Source organism: Myotis nattereri, assembly GCF_964212035.1.
Source record: "Myotis nattereri genome assembly, chromosome: 3".
NCBI classification, from domain to species: domain Eukaryota; kingdom Metazoa; phylum Chordata; class Mammalia; order Chiroptera; family Vespertilionidae; genus Myotis; species Myotis nattereri.
In genome coordinates this window covers 106,468,026-106,490,789 of record NC_138077.1, presented here as the reverse complement: position 1 = coordinate 106,490,789, position 22,764 = coordinate 106,468,026, and the positions used below count along the sequence as shown (strand labels likewise).

Sequence of the window (22,764 nt, the reverse complement as noted above, 5' to 3'; positions counted from 1 at the left end):
ACAGATAAGGAAAAGTTAAAGGGGTTCATCACCTCTAAACCAGTATTATATGAACTGCTGAAAGGTATCTTTTAAGAAGAGGAAGAAGAAGAAAAAGGTAAAGATACAAATTATGAATAACAAATACACATCTATCAACAAGTGAATCTAAAAATCAAGTGAATAAATAATCTGATGATCAGAATAAACTGGTGATTATAATAGAATCAGGGGCATAGAAAGGGAGTGGACTGACTATTCTTCGGGGGGAAAGGGGTGTGGGGGATGCTGGAAGAGACTGGACAAAAATCGTGTACCTATGAATGAGGACAGTGGGGGGGGGTGAGGGTGGGAGGGGAACCAGGTGGAGGGGAGCTATGAGGGGGAAAAAGAGGAACAACTGTAATAATCTGAACAATAAAGATTTAATTAAAAAAATAAAACTGTAATTAAATATCGTTAGTTGCCTACACAAGAGTAGGAACACAGATCTGTAGAGCAAAATAGAAAATTCCTAAACAGACAAAATATACAAAAATATTTGTGCATATGATGACAGTGGTATTTTTGAAATATAAATCTTGAAGTCTGGCAAGTTGGCATTTAAATTCCCAACTCCACCACACACAAATTGTATTTAAACTTTCTGAATAACAATGTTCCCCATCTATAAAATGGTGGTAAAATAAATAACATAGAATAAAATAATGTGTGTAAAGCAGTACCTGGACCATACTAAATAAATGGATATCCAGGTGAAAATGTTAGGTAGGCAGTTGGATGTGCAAGTCATAGGACAGGTAGGGGAAGAACTTAGGGAGAGGTAGGTTCAGGGGGAAACCCAGAACTGGAGTTACAACTATAGATGACCTTTAGGTTGCCATTTAAGCCTTATGATTCAATGAGGTGATAAGTGGATATAAATCAGGGTTATATAAAATAGACAAGAGAATAGAGACATTAACCTTCTGGTCCTCAACACTAACCTTCCAGTGATTCTTTCTGCATCTTTTTTCACATTCTCCAACCCAGCCTTGTCATTTTATAGCTCTGTAACCATAGGCAAGTTATTTAAACACTTTATGCCTCAGCTTTCTCATCTGTAAAATGAGGATAATAATCTCAATGTGGAAATTAAATAAGTTAGTGTAGGAAAGTTGCTTAAAACAATGACTGGCACATAGTAAGAGCTAAGTAAATGCTTATTATTATGGTTATGCAACTTTCTCAGGAGAGTCAGTAGATTTTTGCATAAAAATACCCACGTTTGTCTGTGTTGTATGTTGTGAATGTGTGTGCTCTGAAGAAAGATTGTGAGTGACTATAGAGTGGCACTGACCAACAGCAGTATAATGCAAGCCACCTGCATGCTTTTAAATATTCTAGTAACCACATTAAAAAACCAATATTGACAAAATATTTTATTCAATCTAGCATATGCACAATAGTATTTCAACATGTAATGAATATAACGTATTAGTGAGCTATTTCACATGTACAGCAATATCCATGTTTGGACAAGCACATTTTAAGTGTTCTATAGTCATGTGTGGCTATAGACTATTATATTGGACAGCACAGCTGTAAATAAATGGAAATATCTGAAGCCAGACACATGGCATGTCTAAAGGCTATGGTAAGAGAATAATCTGATCTAAGATAAAGAAAAGGGAAGAGAAAATTTCTGCAAATTAAAGATAAATGTGTTTTTCTTTCCCTAGTAAATGTGCATTTTATCATTCCTCTGTCAAACAGAATCTTGATTCATGATCTACAAGAAGCAATTGAGAAGCAGTTTGATGTTAAAGAAGATATCCCAGGCAGGCACAGCTATGCAAAATACAATGCCTGGGACAAGGTACAGTAAAATGCCTGTGCTTCCAAAAAGAAAAAAAGAGTTATCCTCAACATTTATTGTCACTTATTTTTCTTTTATTCTAATTCCTCAAATTGCTTTTGTTCTTAAGATTGTTGCTTGGACTGAAAAAATGGTGCATAAGCATCCTGACATGGTCTCTCGTATTAAAATTGGAACTACTGTTGAAGATAATCCACTGTATGTTCTCAAGGTAAAAATAACTCAGGAACTACTGATTCTTATTATTGTTGAAAAACATGAATTTTAAAGTTACTTTTTGCCACATATAGCTAATTTTGATACAATAAAAAGTTATTTTTTAAGGACATTTAAGCTCTAGACATTTTAGAATAGAAGTAACAGTTGGTTTCAGGTTGAACCAAAAAAGTTCCTGATTAAACCATTTGTCAGATACAGTGGATAAATGCAGACAAACATCTTACTTATCCTGTATCTTTATTATAAGAGTTTATGATGTCTCTGGTGTATAAAACAGTTTTCATCCCATTAAAATTCAGTGAAACTGTTACTAAAATATCATGAAGAAAATATAAATTTAAGAATCATGGAATCATAGGATCCCAGAACAATGAGGCATTTCCACCCCATGTTGAAGGGGATTCCCTTCTATAACTGAGCTGATCATTACCAGTCAGCTGCTGCTGGATTTTGATGCATTCCCTTAATAACTGGGAAGCCCTTCCTGACCCTAAACTCCCATCCATCCATTCTCTCCAACCGCACAAAACAAATCTAACCTCTCTTCAAAATGACAGCCCTTCGAACATCCACTTCAAACACAATCACAAAATCTTGTCCAATCCAAGCAAAATATCCCCAAGATTAGGAAGACAGAAAAACAAAAGAAAATGACAGAAACAGAAGCAATTTTATATATAATCTATGTCTCAGACCAAAGGATATTAGCAGTAAAATAAAATAAAATAAAATAAAATAAAATAAAATAAAATAAAATAAAATAAAATAAAAAGCAATAGATTGTGACTTTTAAAAATAACCCTAAAAGCAACTCTGACACTAGGGAAAACTTTTGAAAAATACACTATAGAATAAATTATGACTTATGTATAGACATTTAAGGATAAATGCCACGGTCCTACCTGAGAACATAAGTGCTTACACAGGTACTCACTCAACGGGAAACGGTAAAGAATTGCTTTGAGAATGTGAATGAGCTATAGGACAATAAGAAATAAGAGATCAATCTGTGAATTCGTGCAAAATATCTTGATTTTATTTTTAAACAGATTGGGAAAAAGGATGAAAGAAGAAAAGCTATTTTTATGGACTGTGGCATTCACGCACGAGAATGGATCTCCCCAGCATTCTGTCAATGGTTCGTCTATCAGGTAAGTGAATGGAACACCCATACAACCCTCCCCTGATTATCAAGTCTCAGCACCTCACTGAGTGGCAACCTTCCAAATGAGTGGAGTTCCACTGAACTGGACAAGCTTATATTTGGTGCTGCCAGGAAATAAATGCTCCGATTTTACTCAGCATTGTTTTTATAAAAACAATTGACACCTTCCTTCAGACTTCTTAAATTCCAGCTGACAGCTTAGAAAATGAAAAGAAAGTTCTTTTGTTACAAAATGAGAGCTTTTCTTATAGTTAGTATGGAAAATCTGAAACTATTTTAATATTACAATCCACAAACGTGGCCTTTCTTCAGTAAGCTCAAAGCACAGATCTTTAATTTCTGTTTTGGTGTTTCATTGGCCACACATACACTTTGCATACTTGAATTCCCTTCCCAAGTTAAAAATGACTCACCTTTTTTAAGTTTGTTATTCCTCTCACTCTATTTCTATTTTATTCTGACTACTACTACGTTTAACTTTCTCTTGCCACAGCTTATGTAAGCAATACATGACAGTGGCTTTCTGGGCATGGATAGTTTCACTGGTAATGAATCTGCAAGTAGAACTGATTTATCCCTGCCCTGTTTTAACTCTTCCAGCAGGGCCCAAGGTCCCCTTATGCAACCCATAAAGGAAATCAATCATAAGACTATCAGATATCTCCTGGCTCCAGTATAGCTGTACCCAGAGAGATTTTCCAAAAAGGATGACAGAGATTTTAGGTAGCTATAGAAAGTCCAGATACTTAGAGAAATTTCAGTCAGATGTGAGGAAAAAAGTTGGTCAATTTCTAAACGCTTGAGTTATCAATAGAACACTTTTTCTTTAATCTTATTAATTTATGAACCCTCTCCAATATTTACATATTCTTATGTTTACAAACTCAATCCATATGTCCATAGGAATGTGAGGCAAATAATCTATTTAAAATAAGTTGTGCTAATTTTTTACTTGACTCTATTCTCCCTATGAAATGTATCTTGCATGTTACATTTGAAATGATACAAGTCTCAATAATGAAATGATCCTGTAAATAAGGCTCAGTTTAATTAATTTAATTAATCTAAATAAATGTCATTTTTTTCTGTCATCTATATGGGTCATTTATTTTTCTGCAGTTTAGGAGAAATATGTTTGAAATCATGTGACCTTGGGCAAATGACTTAAGGAGTGGCAGTTATTACTATTATAACCACAACTTTCCACATGATAACTAAACTTTACACCAATAGCTTCAGCTTTTTTCTTATCCCACAGGCAACCAAAACTTATGGGAAAAACAAAATTATGACCAAACTCCTGGACCGAATGAATTTTTACGTTCTTCCTGTGTTCAACATTGATGGGTATATTTGGTCATGGACACAGGTACTGTTCTGTAGTTACTCTTTTGTATTTAGATAATATATTATTTACTGACTAATTGCTATGCAATAAGTTTAAGATTTGGGTAACTGCCTTGGTTGGTGTGCTCAATAGTTAGAGCATTAGCGCGCGCGCGCGCGCACACACACACACACACACACACACACACACCCCTAAGGGTCTGGGATTTGATTCCCAGTCAAGGGCACGTACCTGAGTTGCAGGTTTCATCTCCCTTCCCAGGTCCTGGCTGTGCAGGAGGCAACCAACCAATGTGTATCTCTCTCTTTTCCCTCTTCCCCCTCCCTTCCACTCTCTCTAAAAATCAATGGGAAAAATATTCTCGGTGAGAATTAACAAAAAAAAACAAAACAAAAATCTCAATTTCAGACTAAGACAAGCAAGGTTTCCTAGCTACATAGATGTCTTTGAAATAATATAAAATTTTGGACACAGACAACAGTGTGTTGAAGGCCTGGGAGGGTGGGTATGGGATGGAAGGGGTCAATGGTGAAAAAAGGGAAGGGGACATCTGTAATACTTTCAACAATAAAAGTAAATGAATAAAAAGAAATAATATAAAATTTTTGTTGCTGAAACTGGTAGTGTGGAAAAGAAAATAAAACAGTAATTATTTTTAAATGTATGTTATATATTGGCAAAAGCACATTTTAGCTAAGAATACAAGTTCTTTAAAGATATTATGAACACATTGACTTCAAAGTAAATGTCACTCTATTCCATCAACTTGGGACAGAATTTGAGGAGGAATATTGTATCAAAAATAAATTAAAAAGTGGCACAGATATCTGTCTGTCTTTTAACAGGATCCTTTATTTCCCTGCTGTTGCTAAATAAGATTAATAACAAACTTCCAGACAAATACTATATCATCAAGTTCTTTTCTGAAAAGTATGCAGTCACAATTTGAACTGTGTTGTATCTGAATCTATAAATGGTGAAAGATGTAATGAAGTTATAATTTAAAGTATAGGTAATTTCAGGACATCATCTATCTTTTCTAATACTGAGAACTAATCAACAGTTTTTAAAACTAACTTAGAATATCAATATAAAAAGCAATATTTCTGAAAATATTATGTTATGCAAAAACAGTATATTTTTCTTTATAATAAAGGGCCTCAGTTTAACTGGATAGATTTCCAGTAAAGCGGTAGACACTTGCAGAGAGGGTCTGAAATGATAAACCTGAAAAACACAAACTGATCTGCTGTAAACACTTCCATCACTTGATCCTGCAGAACCGCATGTGGAGAAAAAATCGTTCCAAGAACCCAGGCTCCAAATGCATTGGCACTGACCTCAACAGGAACTTTAATGCCTCGTGGAACTGTGAGTTGACTTGATCTCAAGCAAAAGAGCTATAAAGAGTGTTTAGACACTGAATTTACTTAAACCACCTACTTATTTCAGTAAAGATATGTATTAGCTCTGTGGTGTTAATTTTCTAATCTGAAAAAGGAAAGATAATCATCACTACAATAGAAATATTATGAATGTTTTATTGTATGGGAGGAAGTGGGGCATGGGATTATTTATCAAACCATCTCTCACTTAATATATTTAGCTTGCTGAAATCAAGCACAATCCAGAGGTACAAAAATTCAGATAATCTGAAGACAGATCTCAGGTGTGCATCCTCATCCGATTCCGATAAAAGCTGAGAAATGCCAGTAGTTAAAACCAACATACAGGTAGGTCTTCAGATGTTCAGTGAAAAGAAACATATGGAGAGAGAGAAATTGAAAAGGTTTAATGGAAATGCAGTAATAATAATAAGCAAAGACCTGCTACACCAGATGACTTATACTTGCTACACAAATATGACTTGATCATCCTATCTAATAATAGACAAACATGGTAATTAACCATACCTCTGACACACTTCCCATTGGCTAATCAGGGCGATATGCAAATTAACTGCCAACCAAGATGGCGGCCAGCAGCCAGGCAGCTGAAGCGAATAGGAGGCTTGCTTGCTCCAGTGATGGAGGAAGCCAAGGCTCCCCTCCTGCCGCTGCCGGCCTCTGAGCTGCACTCTAAGAAACAATGTTGCAATTATAGAAGCTAAACAAACCCCAGAAACCTGCTTTCAGCCAGCTGGGCCTCAGAGCTGGAGCTGCGACAGTGTTTCAATTATAGAACCCAAACAAATCCAGATACCTGCTTTCAGCAGCCGAGGTCTCAGAGCTGGAGCCGGGCCTCAGAGCTAAAGCCGGCTCTCAGTTCCAGTGACAGCCATAGAAGGTAAATAAATCCCAGAATAAAAAAAAAAAAAAAAAGAAAGAAAAAAAAAGGAGAGGTTGGGAGCTTCAGTCACCCGCCAGCCTGAAAACGGCCCTTAGCCCCTCACCCAGACGGGCCAGGCACCCCAGTGGGGACCCCCACCCTGAAGGGGGTGTGATCAGCTGCAAACAGCCATCATCCCCTCATCCAGACTGGCCACGCACCCAAGCGGGACCCCCACCCTGATCCAGGACACCCTTCAGGGCAAACCAGCTGGCCCCCACCAATTCACCAGGGCGCTATCCTATATAATAAAAGGGTAATATGCAAACTGACCCTAATAGCAGAATGACTGGGAATGACTGGTCACTATGACACACACTGACCACCAGGGGGCAGATACTCAATGCAGGAGCTGTCCTCTGGTGGTCAGGTCACTCTCACATGGGAGGAGCTCTGCTCAGCCACAAGCCAGGCTGATGGCTGCCAGTACAGCGGTGGTTGTGGGAGCCTCTCCTGCCTCCTCAGCAGCGCTAAGGAAGTCCGACTGCAGTTTAGGCCTGCTTCCTGCTGGCAAGTGGACATCCCCTGAGGGCTGCGGGGCTTCCAGAGGGATGTCTGATTGCCATTTTAGGCCCAATCCCCTGGGGAGCGGGCCTAAGCCAGCAGGTGGTAATCCCCTGAGGGGTCCCAGACTGCGAGAGGGCACAGGCCGGGCTGAGAGACCCCTCCCGCCCGAGTGCACAAATTTTTGTGCACTGGGCCTCTAGTTATATATATTCAAAGAGAAATTACCACTACCCCAATTCATAATATTTTTCATAACCTAACTTTGTTGAAAATACCACCTCAACTTTTAATTCTATTCTACCATAATGAATATGATAGTAACAGCTTCCCTGATTGAGGGCTGCCTGCTGAAACAGGTTGAAGTCACTCGGGCTCAAAGAACATAGCCAGCAAGTTAGAGCTGGGTTGAATTGGAACTGGGTTTTGTCTGGCCACCTGCCCTGGACTGCTTCTGGTGTATTACTACTGAGACTGGGAAAAGGAGGAGAAATAAACAAGGCTAAGATATTCCACTGGGCTAAATCTGATACACTCTGGGCTGTGTGTACAAAGTTAGTCTGCAGTGACTATCATACCAGAAACACAGAGGGGGCCTGTGAATCTGGGAGACTAACCTGCTTAAAGCATTTTGTGAATCCCCATCAGAAGAAGTGGGGCTGTGCTGAGGGGGATCAGACTGTGATCTCCTCCATTCACTCCCTCTGCAGCTTTTCCTGACACCAATGACCCATGTGAGGAAATCTATGGGGGTCCCACCGCAGAGTCTGAGAAGGAGACCAAAGCTGTCACTGACTTCATTCGAAGCCACCTGAAATCAATCAAGGGCTACATCACCATGCACTCCTACTCCCAGATGCTATTGTTTCCCTATGGATACACATCAGAATTGCCACCTAACCAGGAGGAATTGGTATGTAGCAAAATTCCTGTAGCTTCTGTCTTCACACCACCATTGACTTTCAGTCTATTCTTCATTAACAACTTGGGTTAAGTTAAAAGAATTCCACATTTTAATACCAAAGAAAAGAACAAATGAAGTTTACCTTGGAGTTAAAAATCATAATCCTTAGATTAATTTTCATGTGATAAAAGTATACAGTTAATAAAAATCTTTCAACATGATTATAAGATAAAGCCAGTAAGAAGAAATGTCTGGGCCATCAGGGTAAAATTCTATAACTGCATAGATAAACATTTACAATACATCATACTGTAAAAACCACACACAGTAAAAGCCTAATAGACTAGCAAAGACATCTGCTATTCCCTGAGACACCAGATTTAAGAATACTGTTGTATTTTTAATCTCCAGATCAGCTTGGAAATTATCTTAATACTTTTAGTATCCAAAGGAAGACTATTACTATCAAAGGATGTTTGTGAAACTTCCTCACTAAGAACTCAGTCTTTTCAGAACTAGAATCCACTAAGCATCCTTTTCCATTCTATGGAAATTTGTTAGCTTCATAAAAAAAAAAAAAAAGAAAAAGAAAAAAAGAAGGAATTCTACATATGGATTTCAGTGAATCGCAGGAATTGGCAATGTGAATACATGAATATCCATATAAATAAATAAATACTTTTAATTGCTGTGGAAGAAAAGAAATAAAGCAGATAACATCCAGTGTCCCAGATCCCATGGTAGTTGGCAAATATAACACAGCGAGTAAAAGCTATGGTTCAAACACTACCTCATGAAATTATTTTTAATTTTTTAAGAGATCACAATTGTCATTATGACTTCAGTTAATTGTTTCAGCAAAACAGCATTTAATTTTGAGTTGAAGCAGATATTTGGACCAATCATTATAACCATCTGTACATATACAACTAAGAAAACATACAAGCAACCTATGGCCCAAGAATCATTTCTTTAACCAAATAGGTGAAAATATGAATCCATGAGTATTAATAACCTACCTATACAAGGACACACCAATGCAATCTCAATCTGCCTTTAGGAAAATGGCATTATGGATTAAAAAAATAGAAATATGCACACCAAACTATTTTAATAAAGAGTATTTACAAAGCAACTAAATTAAGAAAAATATATTTCTTAACTATATATAGACTAAAAAAATCTTCACTTAGAGTACAAATATGTTAGTGACTATATTTCCCTAAAGTTTGTTCCAATAAATCATTCTCATAGCACAAAATACTAATGTGTGTTAAAGGTCATGAAATGCTACTCTGGAAATAAAACTCTAATTTCACAGAACTACTTTTTAAAATACATTTTTTATTGATTTCAGAGAAGAAGGGAGATTGATTTCAGAGAGGAAGGGAGAGGGAGAGAGAGATAGAAACATCAATGATGAGAGAGAATCATTGATTGGCTGCCTCCAGCACACCCCGCACTGAGGATGGAGCTCCCTGACCTGAATCAAACCCGGGACCCTTCAGTCCACAGGCTGATGCTCTGTCCACTGAGCAAAACTAGCCAGGGCTCACAGAACTATTTTAGAGAGAGGTAAACCACCTTTCTTCCCTTGGCATGCTAAAATCTGAAGCAGAGATAGTCCTATGGCGATGTGGAACCTATAAAGACAAAGAAAGGAGGGACAAGAGAGAAGCAGGCTTGGAAGAGACAAAAATCTGAAGCCAGTGACAGGATGGATGGACCTTGAGAATATTATGCTAATCTAATAAGTCAGTCAGAAAAAACTAAGAACCATGTGGGTTATAAAACTAAAACTCATAGACACAGACAACAGTATGGTGGTTACCAGAGGGAAAGGGGGTAGGAGATAGTAAAGGTTTTAAGGGGCTAAATATATGGTGATGGAAGATGATTTGACTTTGGGTGGTGGGCACACAATGCAATATACAGATCATGTATCATAGAAATGTACACTTGAAACCTATGTGATCTTATTAACCAATGTCACCCCAGTAAATTTAATTTAAAAACATAAAATAAAATACTAAAGCTAAAAAAACTAAAGACAGAACAAAGTCTGAGAGGAAGAAGAAAGATATGATTTTTTATAAGAAATGATGGAATAAAGAAACAGAGGAAGTGAGAGAGGGAGGAAGAAAAGGAGAGAGAGAAAAGAATGTGTAGAAACACAAAATGAGATATGACATTATTGCAGATAACTGATTCCACATTTAGAAGTCTTCACAATGACAATATATCTTACTGAAAATACATTTCTCATTTAACCATTTATTTAATTTTGATCTTCAAATGAAAAATAACCAGTATAATTGACTTTTTAAATCCCCAGTAAATTAATGGCATTTACATAGTACCCTAACTTCCTAACTTCCCTTTCTCTACAGGCCAAAGTTGCAAAGATCGGCACTGATGCTTTATCAACTCGATATGCAACCCACTACATCTATGGCCCAATAGCATCAACAATTTGTAAGGTTTTCCTATTATTTACTGTGTCATTTTCCCTAATTCTTTTTTTATGATTATTTAAGAAAAGTATAGAATTTGTAAATTTATATTAGAACAATTGGAATTGCTAATTTAACCTTTACTTTTAACAGGTGATTTTGAATTATATGTGAATCTGGGGGATAAAATCTGCGATTGATGAGGATAACATATTTCTAGAAACAAATTATACTGAACTTTTTACAAGGTTATGAGGTCAACAGAAGTAATTCAAAACAAATTTAGAGTTTAATCCATCCTCTTCTTGTTCCCATCTTCTTAACTTGTTCCCAGCTACACAACATTTTACTCTCAGGAATGATAAGAATTAATTAGAACAGAGTTGATACTTTTTTCTTTTTAATCCTCACCCGAGGATGTGTTTTTATTGTGTTTTTTTAGAGAGGGGAAAAGAGAGAGAAAGAAATATCAATCAGTTGCCTCCTGTATGTGCCTCTACCGAAGATCAAATCTACATCATAGGGCGTTGGTGGTATAGTGGTGAGCATAGCTGCCTTCCAAATCTACATCATAGGTATGTGCCCTGACCAGGAATCAAACCCACAACCTTTTGGTATACAGGACAATGATCCAATCAGCTGAACCACCCAGCAGGGAATACTTTCTTTTTTAATCATTTAACTTTAACTGGGTTCTTTCTTACTTAGGCTAGTCCCCCGGGCAAACATAGTCTTTTCCTGAACTCCTGATGAGAAAATGGGGAAGCCAACAGTTTCAGCCACTTTGATCATATAAAACCAGTTTCCTATCTCTCTCACCAGCCCCTTCCTAATGTGTTTAACTGAAATCTATATTGAATTAAGAAAGGAGGTCACAGGCCTCTAGTTCTGTTGTTTTATTTTAGTGTCTCTGTACTTCTTATTCTTCCCTATTTTTAGACTTTCTAATAATTTGCATTTTATATTACTGACTTATATTTCTTACAAGCCAGTAAATAATATATTATCGAAAGGCAAAAAGAAACTACAGAACAGTACCTGTGACCATGACCAAATATCCTCAGAATACCCTATGACGGGGCAATACTTGTAACTAGCTGATTCCCAGGTTTTAACAAAAAACAAAGCCCATGATTTTGACCACTATGCATAGTTTTTTCCTTTTTGTTTTTTTCAGCTAAAATAATCAGGCTTTTCTATTTTCAAGCAATGAAAATACATTCATTTGGTTTTCACCAAAGGCCATTAATTCAGACCCTAGAAAGTGAGATCATGTTTGCTCTTCTGGCTAGATCCCATTGGTGTTAATGTGGAAATACTTTAGTAAAAATTGCTTTTTCTCCAAACCATTTACATTTGGGCTTCAGTTCTTAGGCCCAAACTTTATGGAAAATTCCTAATGAAATTATTTACAAAATCTTAACTTCTTAACAAAATTTAATTCCTCAAAAGCAAGAATTATACATCCAATCTCCTCTTAGACCACATAATATTTAGCACAGTGCAGGGCATGGACAACATCAAACATAATTGTCACAAACTTGCTCAATGAAAGCGGTGTCCTGACTTACCCAAAAAGAGTAAACATGGATTGAAACCACAAGACTAGATTTGATATAGCCTGCGTCACTCTCTAAAACTAGCCAATATTTTTAGCATAAAGACTGCATTTCATGGACAACTCATCACCACCAAAAACACATGCTTACTTCCATTATACTTTTTAAATGCATGGATTTCTTGCAATAACTTTACCTGCCACACCTTATAAACCACTTTCTTAACCCAAGCTAAAAGTATAAACTTTGAACTAACAATTGCCATGAAATTTGAAAATGCTGTAGCCACCACATACAACTTCTAGAGCCAACTTATTAGAGGCTCCTTTTTATGGAATTGGATTAATGACTAAAAAAAATTAAAAGAAACTGACAAGTCCCATTCCTACAGAACATTCAGCAGCAATCACCTATCAACCAGTCATTGTACATTGAAGAAAATGTACAGTGACACAGCCAATCACCAGCATCCAAACAGATCATGCTGCAACATGCCAGGAATTCATTATACATACAAGTGGAGGACAACCGGATTTCAAAACAAATGATATACCCAGCTACGTGAATAGACAAAAAGCAAAGCAAAGACCAAGAGAACAGACTAGAACACCAGTTTAAAATGGCAGCATACTTTGTGGATACTGAAAAATAGCAGGGCCAGATAAGCCACCAGATATGATGTAAGAGCAATTCTTACAACCATAAACAGAAAAAACTCACAGGTATTCTTAGCATCAAAGAACAAAGAGTTCTAAACAGGAACACATTTTTCAACTGGCAACTAGAAAATCAAAGGATTATTACTCTCACACTTTCCACATCTATATATGCAAATTATGAGCAGAGTAGAGCTATGCATGGCATTGCATCACAATCATTTAATTTATGGAGCACCTATCTAATAATTGCCCAGCATTTTGGAGCTTTGAGAGATAGGTGAGAAGAGTTGAGACACAAAGACTACTCGCAAGGAGTTACATTCTAACTGGCAGATAGCCAAAGATACCATGGCTCCATGCCGTCCTGTGTCACTCTCTAACGGAGAGGATAGAGTGAAGAGGAATTACTATTGTATACATCTGTATAGCAATATTTTAAACTTTGTATTATATGATATTAAAAGATTTTTTTAAGAGATTCAGATTGAAAAAGCATTGCCTCTTTCATACAGGGCTGCAGCAGCTTGATAGATGTTCAAAACTCTTAGGAGTGACGGCTTCAATAAAGCACCTGATTGAATGTTAAACATTCATGAGAAGTAAGGGGTACAAAATGGTTGATTTGCTAAGAATAGAAAATAAAGGCACCCACAATTAAAACTTACTCATTCTGATAACCTGATTGTTACTTAACAAGTCCCGGGATTTGAACAAAGCATCCAGCATTCACCAGTATTTTTCTCTCTTTGAATTGATAGAGATAGAAGAAAAGGTCTGAGGGAGCATTTAAAAAACCCAAATAGTGGAGAGATCTCTGACCTCCAGAAAAAAATAAATGTTTGCAATTTGAACCTAAGAAGCAAATATAGCAAATAACTTAAAGCCAAAAAAAATTTAAACTTTAAAAGATTATCTAATTCATTGGTTTTCAGCTTTTTTAATCTCATTGCACACATAAACTAATTATTAAAATTCTGCTGCACAACAGAAAATATATTTCTTGACAAAAAAAAAGATATAGTTTTGATTCATTCACACGGGATGGCTATTGTTGTTGTGCTGGCTGTTGTGAATTTTTTATTTGGCAATCTAAGAGGAAAGAACTCAGTACCCCATATATATAGTCAGGTATTGCATATTTTAAAAATTCTTGTGGCACACCAGTTGAAAATCATTGATGTAATTCATGGTTCTTAAGCCTCACTTCCCATTAGAGTCATCTGAGGAACTTTTAAAATACACAGGTGATCAGGCCCCGCCCCATCGCAATCTGATCTCATTAGTTTGTGCTGGGTCCAGGCACTTGCATCTTTTTGAAGCACCCAAAGAGAGTCTAAGATGAAACTAGGTTTGACAACCACTGATCTTATTTAGGTTAGTCCCTGATTTTTAGTCTGTAAAATTTACATACAGAAAGATTTTATTAGTTAGAGCAGAACAGGAACAAAAATCAGCATTTCAGACCTCAGTCAAGTGGTATACCAAGTTCTCTGACACAAGCAGCAACATTTAGATCATAAAATTGATGTTAAAAGATTGTGAAATAGTTACATATACATATTGACAGCATATCCAATCCTTTACCATCTTAGAAATAGTACTTGGTTAGCAAGAATTAATAGAATTCAGGTCACTTATATCATTATTAATATCATCCATTTGTGAGTTACATCATGAATTAAAAAGTTAATTTCAAAGTGCCTTTTTTTTTTGCCTTTCAAATCACCAAAATTGCTAGATGTATTCCTGTTTCTCCACCTACTGCTGTTCCCCATAATACATTTGGAAAAGAAGAAAATCAAAACCTCAAATTTGTAGCTTACAACATCCAATGACTATCTACTAAGAGAAATTCAAACTGAGATTATATTAACAAACAGAAGGGCAGAGAAAATATTTCAACTTATGACCATGTATCTCTAGCTTCAGCTCTTGTTTCAAATAGAATTTTCACTTAGTGTTGATATAAAAGTGCTGGTTATTATATTTAATGCATGTCAATAACATTTTTATTTTTTTAATTAAATCTTTATTGTTCAGATTATTACATTTGTTCCTCTTTTTCCCCCCATAACTCCCCTCCTCCCAGTTCCCGCCCCACCCTCCGCCCTCACTCCCCACCCACTGTCCTCATCCATAGGTGCACGATTTTTGTCCAGTCTCTTCCCGCATCTCCCACACCCCTTTCCCCCCCAAGAATAGTCAGTCCATTCCCTTTCTATGTCCCTGATTCTATTATAATCACCAGTTCATTCTGTTCATCGGATTATTTATTCACTTGATTCTTAGATTCACTTGTTGATAGATGCATATTTGTTGTTCATAATTTGTATCTTTACCTTTTTCTTCCTCTTCCTCTTCTTAAAGGATACCTTTCAGCATTTCATATAATCCTGGTTTGGTGGTGATGAACTCCTTTAGCTTTTCCTTATCTGTGAAGCTCTTTATCTGACCTTCAATTCTGAATGATAGCTTTGCTGGATAAAGTAATCTTGGTTGTAGGTTCTTGGTATTCATCACTTTGAATATTTCTTGCCACTCCCTTCTGGCCTGCAAAGTTTCTGTTGAGAAATCAGCTGACGGTCGTATGGGTACTCCCTTGTAGGTAACTGAGTTTCTTTCTCTTGCTGTTTTTAAGATTCTCTCTTTATCTTTTGCTCTTGGCATTTTAATTATGATGTGTCTTGGTGTGGTCCTCTTTGGATTCCTTTTGTTTGGGGTTCTCCGCGCTTCTTGGACCTGTAAGTCCATTTCTTTCACCAGGTGAGGGAAGTTTTCTGTCATTATTTCTTCAAATAGGTTTTCAATATCTTGCTCTCTCTCATCTTCTGGCACCCCTATAATTCTGATGTTGGTACGCTTGAAGCTGTCCCAGAGGCTCCTTACACTATCCTCGCATTTTTGGATTCTTTTTTCATTTTGCTTTTCCGGTCGGGTGTTTTTTGCTTCCTCGCATTTCAAATCATTGACTTGATTCTTGCGCTCCTCTGTTCTGCTGTCGGGAGTCTGTATAATATTCTTTATTTCAGTCAGTGTATGCTTAATTTCTAGTTGGTTCCCCAATATAACATCGAGGGTCTCATTAGTTTTCTTGTAGATCTCATTACGTTTATCGGCGGCTTCTAAACAGTTCTTGAGAGACCTTAAAAGTGTGGTTCTGAACTCTATATCTTCCATTGACAATTTTGTCCTGTTTCTTTGTCTCCGCATTTTGTTATGCTTCCTTGGTGCACCCCCTAGTGGTCTTTGTTCGTGGTCGTATAGTTAAATCTTGATTGTTGTAGCTAATTCCAGGGAGGGTTTGACCTCCAGGCCAAGTGGCTATGAGAATCAGCTGTGTCAGCAGTGAGAGAACTTCTGTCCTCTAGGGAGGTGCTAATCTGGCATTTGCCTGAGGCTATCCAGCAAATGCCTCTGTGCAGGGCTTGGGCGGGGCGGGTCACACAGGATCAATAGGGTGGGCCCGAGAGAGCAGTGATGGCGGCTCTCAGTCCTGTCCCCAGGGGCTCTGCCTCTCTGAGTCCCAGCACCCGCTGCAAACCTCGGAGAGAAAGCTGCACTCGCTCTGACTGAAGCCAGGCAGTCCCGCTTCTCCCGTTTGAGTCTGGGTCCCTAAAGACTCGCCTGTATCTGGAGCTCAGAGTCTGCGACTCCCTCCCGATTGAAAACGCCAACCGCGCCCTCCGCCACCAGCCCGCTCTGCGCACTCCGCACCTCAGAATTTGACTTCAGCACTGCGCCTCCTCTGAGTGTCCGTATGCGTTTCTCTTTCCTCCTAGTTGTAGGACTTCCACTCAGCCAGCGTTCCAGTTGTTCTGGGTGATGTCCGTTCCGTCTTTTAGTTTCACTTTTGAAGTAGTTGTTCAAAGCAGCAAACTCCGGCGTTAACCTATGCCGCCATCTTGGTTCTCTCTGCCGTCAATAACATTTTTAAAAAATACATTAATTTATCAGCATCACATTTGTGGGTTCCTTTGGTCTATAACCAAATTCCCAGGTTAGTTCAGTTTTCTTTTTATTTATTTTGATCATATTACAGTAAGTTCCTTGCACCTAATGTGCTTTGAAAGAAGAAAATTGTTTTAATGTCAATAAATTAAGAAAATATTGTCAACAAAAAAATTATCTTGTAGAACTCATTGAAGACTTTTTTTTGGCGGAACTATAGATTGACATATGGTGGGTATAACATAGACAGGTTGAAACTGAAAAATATATATTGTGAAAACACTAATCAAAGAAGGAGTGGCCATATTAAATAGCAGATAAAGTAAATTTCAGAGCAAAGAATTTTTCTAGACATTAATAATAATAAAAGAATTAATCCACCAAAAAGATATAATGATTTTATGCAAACCAATTTCACCTATGATGCTTCTGCCAAAATTTTAAAATTCATTTTTCCAGGTCCTGATTGATCTAAACATATCCTTGTGTCTTCCTTCCTTTATTCTTTCTTTTCCCCATCAAATACCCTCAGTTTATTTTTGTGTTAATTATGTGAATTTTTTTCAGCCACCCAAATTGAAATAGCACTAATTTTTATCAAATTCTGTGACTTTTCCATTCCAGTACTTCTTACATGGAGGCTTCAATTCTGTTCCCAGTGTGGCGAGTCTATACTAGCTCAGGCTTTTATTGCACTACTTCCTATCTAGTCTCTACTCTTTTCAGTCCAAATTAACCATCCTAAGTACAGCACCAAAATGGCTGTTATTGCCTCCCAAACAAATCACTTTGTCCTGATTTATCAGGTTTTCGGAGTTTTGCCTACAACTGGATGTCACTGGTCCCTAAAAACACCTCCATGCTTTTCCATCCTTGTGGTTCCCTGACCAGAATGCCTTTCTTCCATCTCTAACTGAAAAAAGTACACCTTTCTTCAAGGCTCACCTCCAGTACCACCTCCATCATGAAGGAGCAGGCATTGAGCATGAAATGCCATCTTCCTCACCAGTCATATAATCTTTTTTTTTCCTTAAAAATTTCATAAAATATTGTACCTTTCCTATGGTACGTATATATTCTGTCTGGTCTCTATTAATTTTGCATCTTTGACTTCTCTCAACTAAATTCTAAGTTCCTAAAGACACCAATGGCGTCTTCATCTTTGTACTCTGCACCTCCCATCCTCCACAATGCCAAGTAAAGTGTATTATACATATTAAAGAATCAATAAATATTTGATGAATAATTTAAGAGCCAGTCTTATCTCTTTCCACTGAAATAGGTATTCTCTCTTTTCTCATCACAGCTTTGAATTCTTATCTTTCAAACCTAAAATGTTAATGTCAATACTTGTCCTAGAATATAAATTATTTTATGTGTAAAAAAATACTTTTTCTATTACATAAATGCATATTAGTATTTATGTGCACTTATATAAACCTTATGTGTATATAACTTCTAGATGTGTCTATATTTTCAATCTTTTTACTAAATTAACATTTTTAGTAAAATTTCCTAAAAGTTGACATGGATAAGTTAAATTAGGGGGTTAAATACAACCTTAAGATAACTGATTTCCACTTTCTTGGTCTTTTTCCTCTAAAAAGAGTTTACCCTAGTAACATGAATATAAAGAAACCTGAATGTTAGAAAGAATGTGACTTTGCCTAGTTTATATGTGTAGTTTCCCTTGGTGGGATTTCAGCAACCAGTGACCCCACCTCGGTGATTTCCTCAGCTGCTTGCCCTGGTTCAGAATGCCTCCCTCTGTGACTGTGTGCCAGGAAACAAACTCAATTTTGAGTGCTGAGTCATGTAAAATGTAATTTTGAAAACACAGCATTTTTTAAAATGTATGTATCAAAGCTATGATTATATTTTACTCTACACTCTGTATTACACAGACCACTACTCCCATTCATTACTGCAATTACTCGTAACTGTACACATAATTATTTTTATTGCTAATTTACACCAGTGAATTTCCATTTCAAGACAAACATTAGTATTTATCTTTAATTAAATATTTACTACTTATGTTTTACAGACCCAACATCAGGTTCATCTTTAGACTGGGCCTACAACCTGGGCATCAAGCATACATTTGCCTTTGAGCTCCGAGATAAAGGCAAATATGGTTTTCTCCTTCCAGAATCTCAGATAAAGTCAACCTGCAAAGAGACCATGCTAGCTGTCAAATTTATTGCCAAGTATATCCTCCAACATACTTCCTAAAGAATCACCCTCAGTTTGGAATAAGCCATTCATTCTCCTTTGTTCTTTTCACCAGAATGTCAACCTTCAATTATCCCTAAATAAAGCTTCCACATCACCTGACTCTTGCTCATTTAAGTCCTATGTTATTTCTTTTTGCTTTTACTTCCTCTCAGTGGGAACTTATCAAATAACTTTAAACAAAAGCTTTTAACTACCTTTCTTTGTTCCAAGTAAAGTTTGAACCCAGCAAAAAAGTATTATTTTTACTATTTTCAAAGGTGATATACAGTGGGTCACAGGAAAGAAATAAGAATCCTCAGGTTCTCCAGAAGGAGATTTTCACAGATTTTCATCATTTTATGTACTAATAGAGCAAAAATAAAACACATTCCAAAATGCATCTTGTTTTTTATAAAGTATACTAGAGGCCCAGTGCACGAAATTCGTGCACTGGGGGGTGGGGTTCCCTCAGCCCAGCCTGCCCTTCAGTCTGGGAGCCCTCAGTGGATGTCCTACTAACGGCCACAGTCTGGCAGCAGAGGCTCGGAGCAGGCATCCCGTGTGTGTGTGTGTGTGTGTGTGTGTGTGTGTGTGTGTGTGTGTCCCCACTGGGGGTCTGCCCCCAGCCACATTGGAGGCTCAGAGTAGGCTCTGTGTGTGTGTGTGTGTGTGTGTGTGTGTGTGTCTGCTGGGGGCCTGCCCCCAGCCACACAGTGGAGGCTTGGAGCAGGTGCCCTTCTCTGTTGATCTCTCAGGCTCCTGGCCTCCACTGCATGTTGTACTCTCCCTTGAGCTGTGGCCAGGGTTGGATGCTGCCTGCAGGCCACCCTTTCCTGCTCTAGGATTGCTGTGGTGACCCAGGAGCAGGCGCACACGGGGGCCACGCTTTCATGCTCTGGGATCGCCATGGCGACCCAGGAGCAGGCCTTGGTGGGTGCTGCCTACAGGCCGCATTTTCCTGCTCACCGATCACTGGATCGCCAGGGCACCCGGGGTCAGGCCCTGCTGGGTGCTCCCTGTGGGCGGCACTTTCCTGCTCTCTAATTGCTATGGTGTCCCAGCTGGGGGCGAGGCTTAGGTGGCGTGGGGCTTAAGTAGCACACAGGGTCCGGCTGGGGGCGGGGCTTAAGCAGCACAGGGCTTAGGCAGTACACGAGGGTCCTGGCTGGGGGAGGGGCCCAGATGGCGGCTCGCACTGTCCTGCCCTGCCTGCAGTATGCAAATTAGCCGCCATCTTTGTTGGTGGCTAATTTGCAAATTGTGCTGATTAGCCAATGGGAGGCATAGTGAAGGTATGGTCAATTACCATCTTTGTCTATTATTAGATAGGATTCTCTATATTACTCTACTAGCATTAATAATCAAGCACGGTTTCTCATGCATTCTGTTAGTAAGAAAGAATATCTTCAATTTTCAAAAATATATTTTGCTTACATATGTATATTCTTAAATACAAGTAAACATTATTTATATATTCACAACAGCAAAAGGATGGCCTAGTGTTATCAGTGGGGAGTTCTCTGTGTCCCCACCTATTGCTGATGGAAGTGGGCTTTCTGCAATGTCATGAGAAAAGGAATTCTTGAAGACTTGCACGGGAGAATGAGTGATATTTATTTACATGGAATTAAATCCCCCAGTATCCAAGGTTCCAACTCCCTCCATCCCACCAAGGAAAAAATCCAGTGTGTCTTCAGAAGGACTAAGATTAAAGCCATTGCCCAGAGTTTCTGCTCCATATTTGCACAGTCCAGTCCAGCATCCGGCTAGGTTATTTTGTATTTCCATCATTGCATGTGGGATCCAAATTTCAGTGCTTGCAGTGGCTTCACTCCCTCTAGCCAATTACATTTGTTCCCAGATTAGGCTGACAGGCATGTATTTTCCCTATGTCACCCTGACTTTACTGTACAGAAATCCATCTCCCCTTTGTTGGACCCCTTCCCCCAGGGATCTGAATGGAATGGACAGGTGGTTCCTTGGGGAGTACAAAGTTGCAGCTTCTTGGTGAAGCTGCCTAGATAACCATGAATGTCTAGACCGCCTTTTGCTTTCTTCCTATTATTAATAACTAGAGGCCCAGTGCATGAAAATCGTGCACTGGTAGGGTACCTAGCAGATGGTGGCGGCTGGCTGGGGCCTCCCTCCCTTCCCCCGACTGCCTGCTGCCAGTCAGGGCCTCCCTCCCTTCCCCCAGACAGCCCTGTCCCCTGGTCGAAATCCCAGAAGAACTCCCTGTCAAGAAGACAATTTGCATACTACGCTTTTATTATATAGGACTAGCTAATTACAAAAGGTTACACTAGCAGGAAATAAAGGGGTTCATACAGAGATGAATCTCAGTGCTTTATTTTTTTTGTCTAGTTTTACATATGTCTCCTTTTTCCCCAATTGACCCCAGCCCCCAGCCATTCCCACCCCCAGCGAGCCCCCACTGCCCCAGTGTCTGTGTACATTGGTTATGCTAATATCCATGCAAACAAGTCCTTTGGTTGCTCTCTAACTCCTCCCCCCCACCACCACCACTACCCTAGCATTTGTCTCTGGATCTTTTCCTGTTCATCAAATTATGTTGATCATTATATCCCACATATGAGTGAGATCATGTGATATTTATCTTTCTCCAACTGGCTTATTTTGCTTAGCATAATGCTCTCCAGTTCCATCCATGCTGCTGCAAGTGGTAAAAGTTGCTTCATTTTGTGTAGATGTACCACAGGTTTTTAATCCACTCATCTGCTAATGGGCACTTAGGCAGTTTCCAAATCTTAGCTATTGTAAATTGTGCTGATATGAACATAGGGGTGAATATATCCTTTCTGATTGGTATTTCTGGTTTCTTGGGATATAGTCCAAGAATTGGGATTACTGGGTCAAATGGTGGTCCCATTTTTAACTTTTTCAGGAAACTCCATACTGTCTTACACAGTGGCTGCACAGTCTGCATTCCACTAGCAGTACAGGAGGGTTCCTTTTCTCCACATCCTCGCCAGCACTTGTCATTTGTTGATTTGTTGATGATAGCCATTCTGACAGGTGTGAGATGGTATCTCATTGTTGTTTGTTTTGCATCGCTCTGATGATTAGTGACTTTGAGCATGTTTTCATATGTCTCTGGGCTTCTGTATGTCCTCTTTTGAAAAGTGTCTATTTAGATCCTTTGCCCATTTTTTTTGATTGGATCATTTATCTTCCTTTTTTTAAGTTGTATGAGTTCTCTGTAAATTTTGGAGATTAAACCCTTATAAGAAATATCATTGGCAAATATGTTCTCCCATGCAGTGGGCTTTCTTGTTGTTTTGTTGATGGTTTCTTTTGCTGTGCAGAAGCTTTTTATTTCGACGTAGTCCCATTTTTTTATTGTCTCCTTAGTCTCCCTTACCCTAGGAGCTGTGTTTGTAAACATACTGCTATGATGTATGTCAGCTATTTTGCTGCCTATGGAGTCTTGTAGGCTTTTTATGGTTTCCTGTCTTACATTCAAGTCCTTATGCCATTTTGAGTTTGTTTTTGTGTATGGTGTAAGTTGGTGATCTAGTTTCATTTTTTTGCATGCATCTGACCAAATTTCCCAGCACCATTTACTGAAGAAACTGTCTTGACTCCATTGTATGCTCTTGCCT

The 22,764-nt window shown here is 38.3% G+C and overlaps 1 protein-coding gene across 1 annotated transcript in view; it reads left to right on the top strand.

The window, feature by feature from the left end:
- CPA3 (carboxypeptidase A3) overlaps positions 1 to 19,533 on the top strand; it is a gene marked incomplete at its 5' end in the record, with an annotated part of 34,161 nt that extends 14,628 nt beyond the window's left edge. Inside the window, 8 exons of the mRNA XM_081088549.1 lie at positions 1,735 to 1,837; positions 1,947 to 2,048; positions 3,106 to 3,207; positions 4,480 to 4,590; positions 5,850 to 5,940; positions 8,112 to 8,314; positions 10,696 to 10,780; positions 18,972 to 19,533. Coding sequence (XP_080944675.1) covers positions 1,735 to 1,837; positions 1,947 to 2,048; positions 3,106 to 3,207; positions 4,480 to 4,590; positions 5,850 to 5,940; positions 8,112 to 8,314; positions 10,696 to 10,780; positions 18,972 to 19,159 — 985 coding nt within the window. The 3' untranslated portion in view covers positions 19,160 to 19,533. The remainder of the gene's footprint in view (positions 1 to 1,734; positions 1,838 to 1,946; positions 2,049 to 3,105; positions 3,208 to 4,479; positions 4,591 to 5,849; positions 5,941 to 8,111; positions 8,315 to 10,695; positions 10,781 to 18,971) is intronic.
- Between the last annotated feature and the right edge of the window lie 3,231 nt (positions 19,534 to 22,764).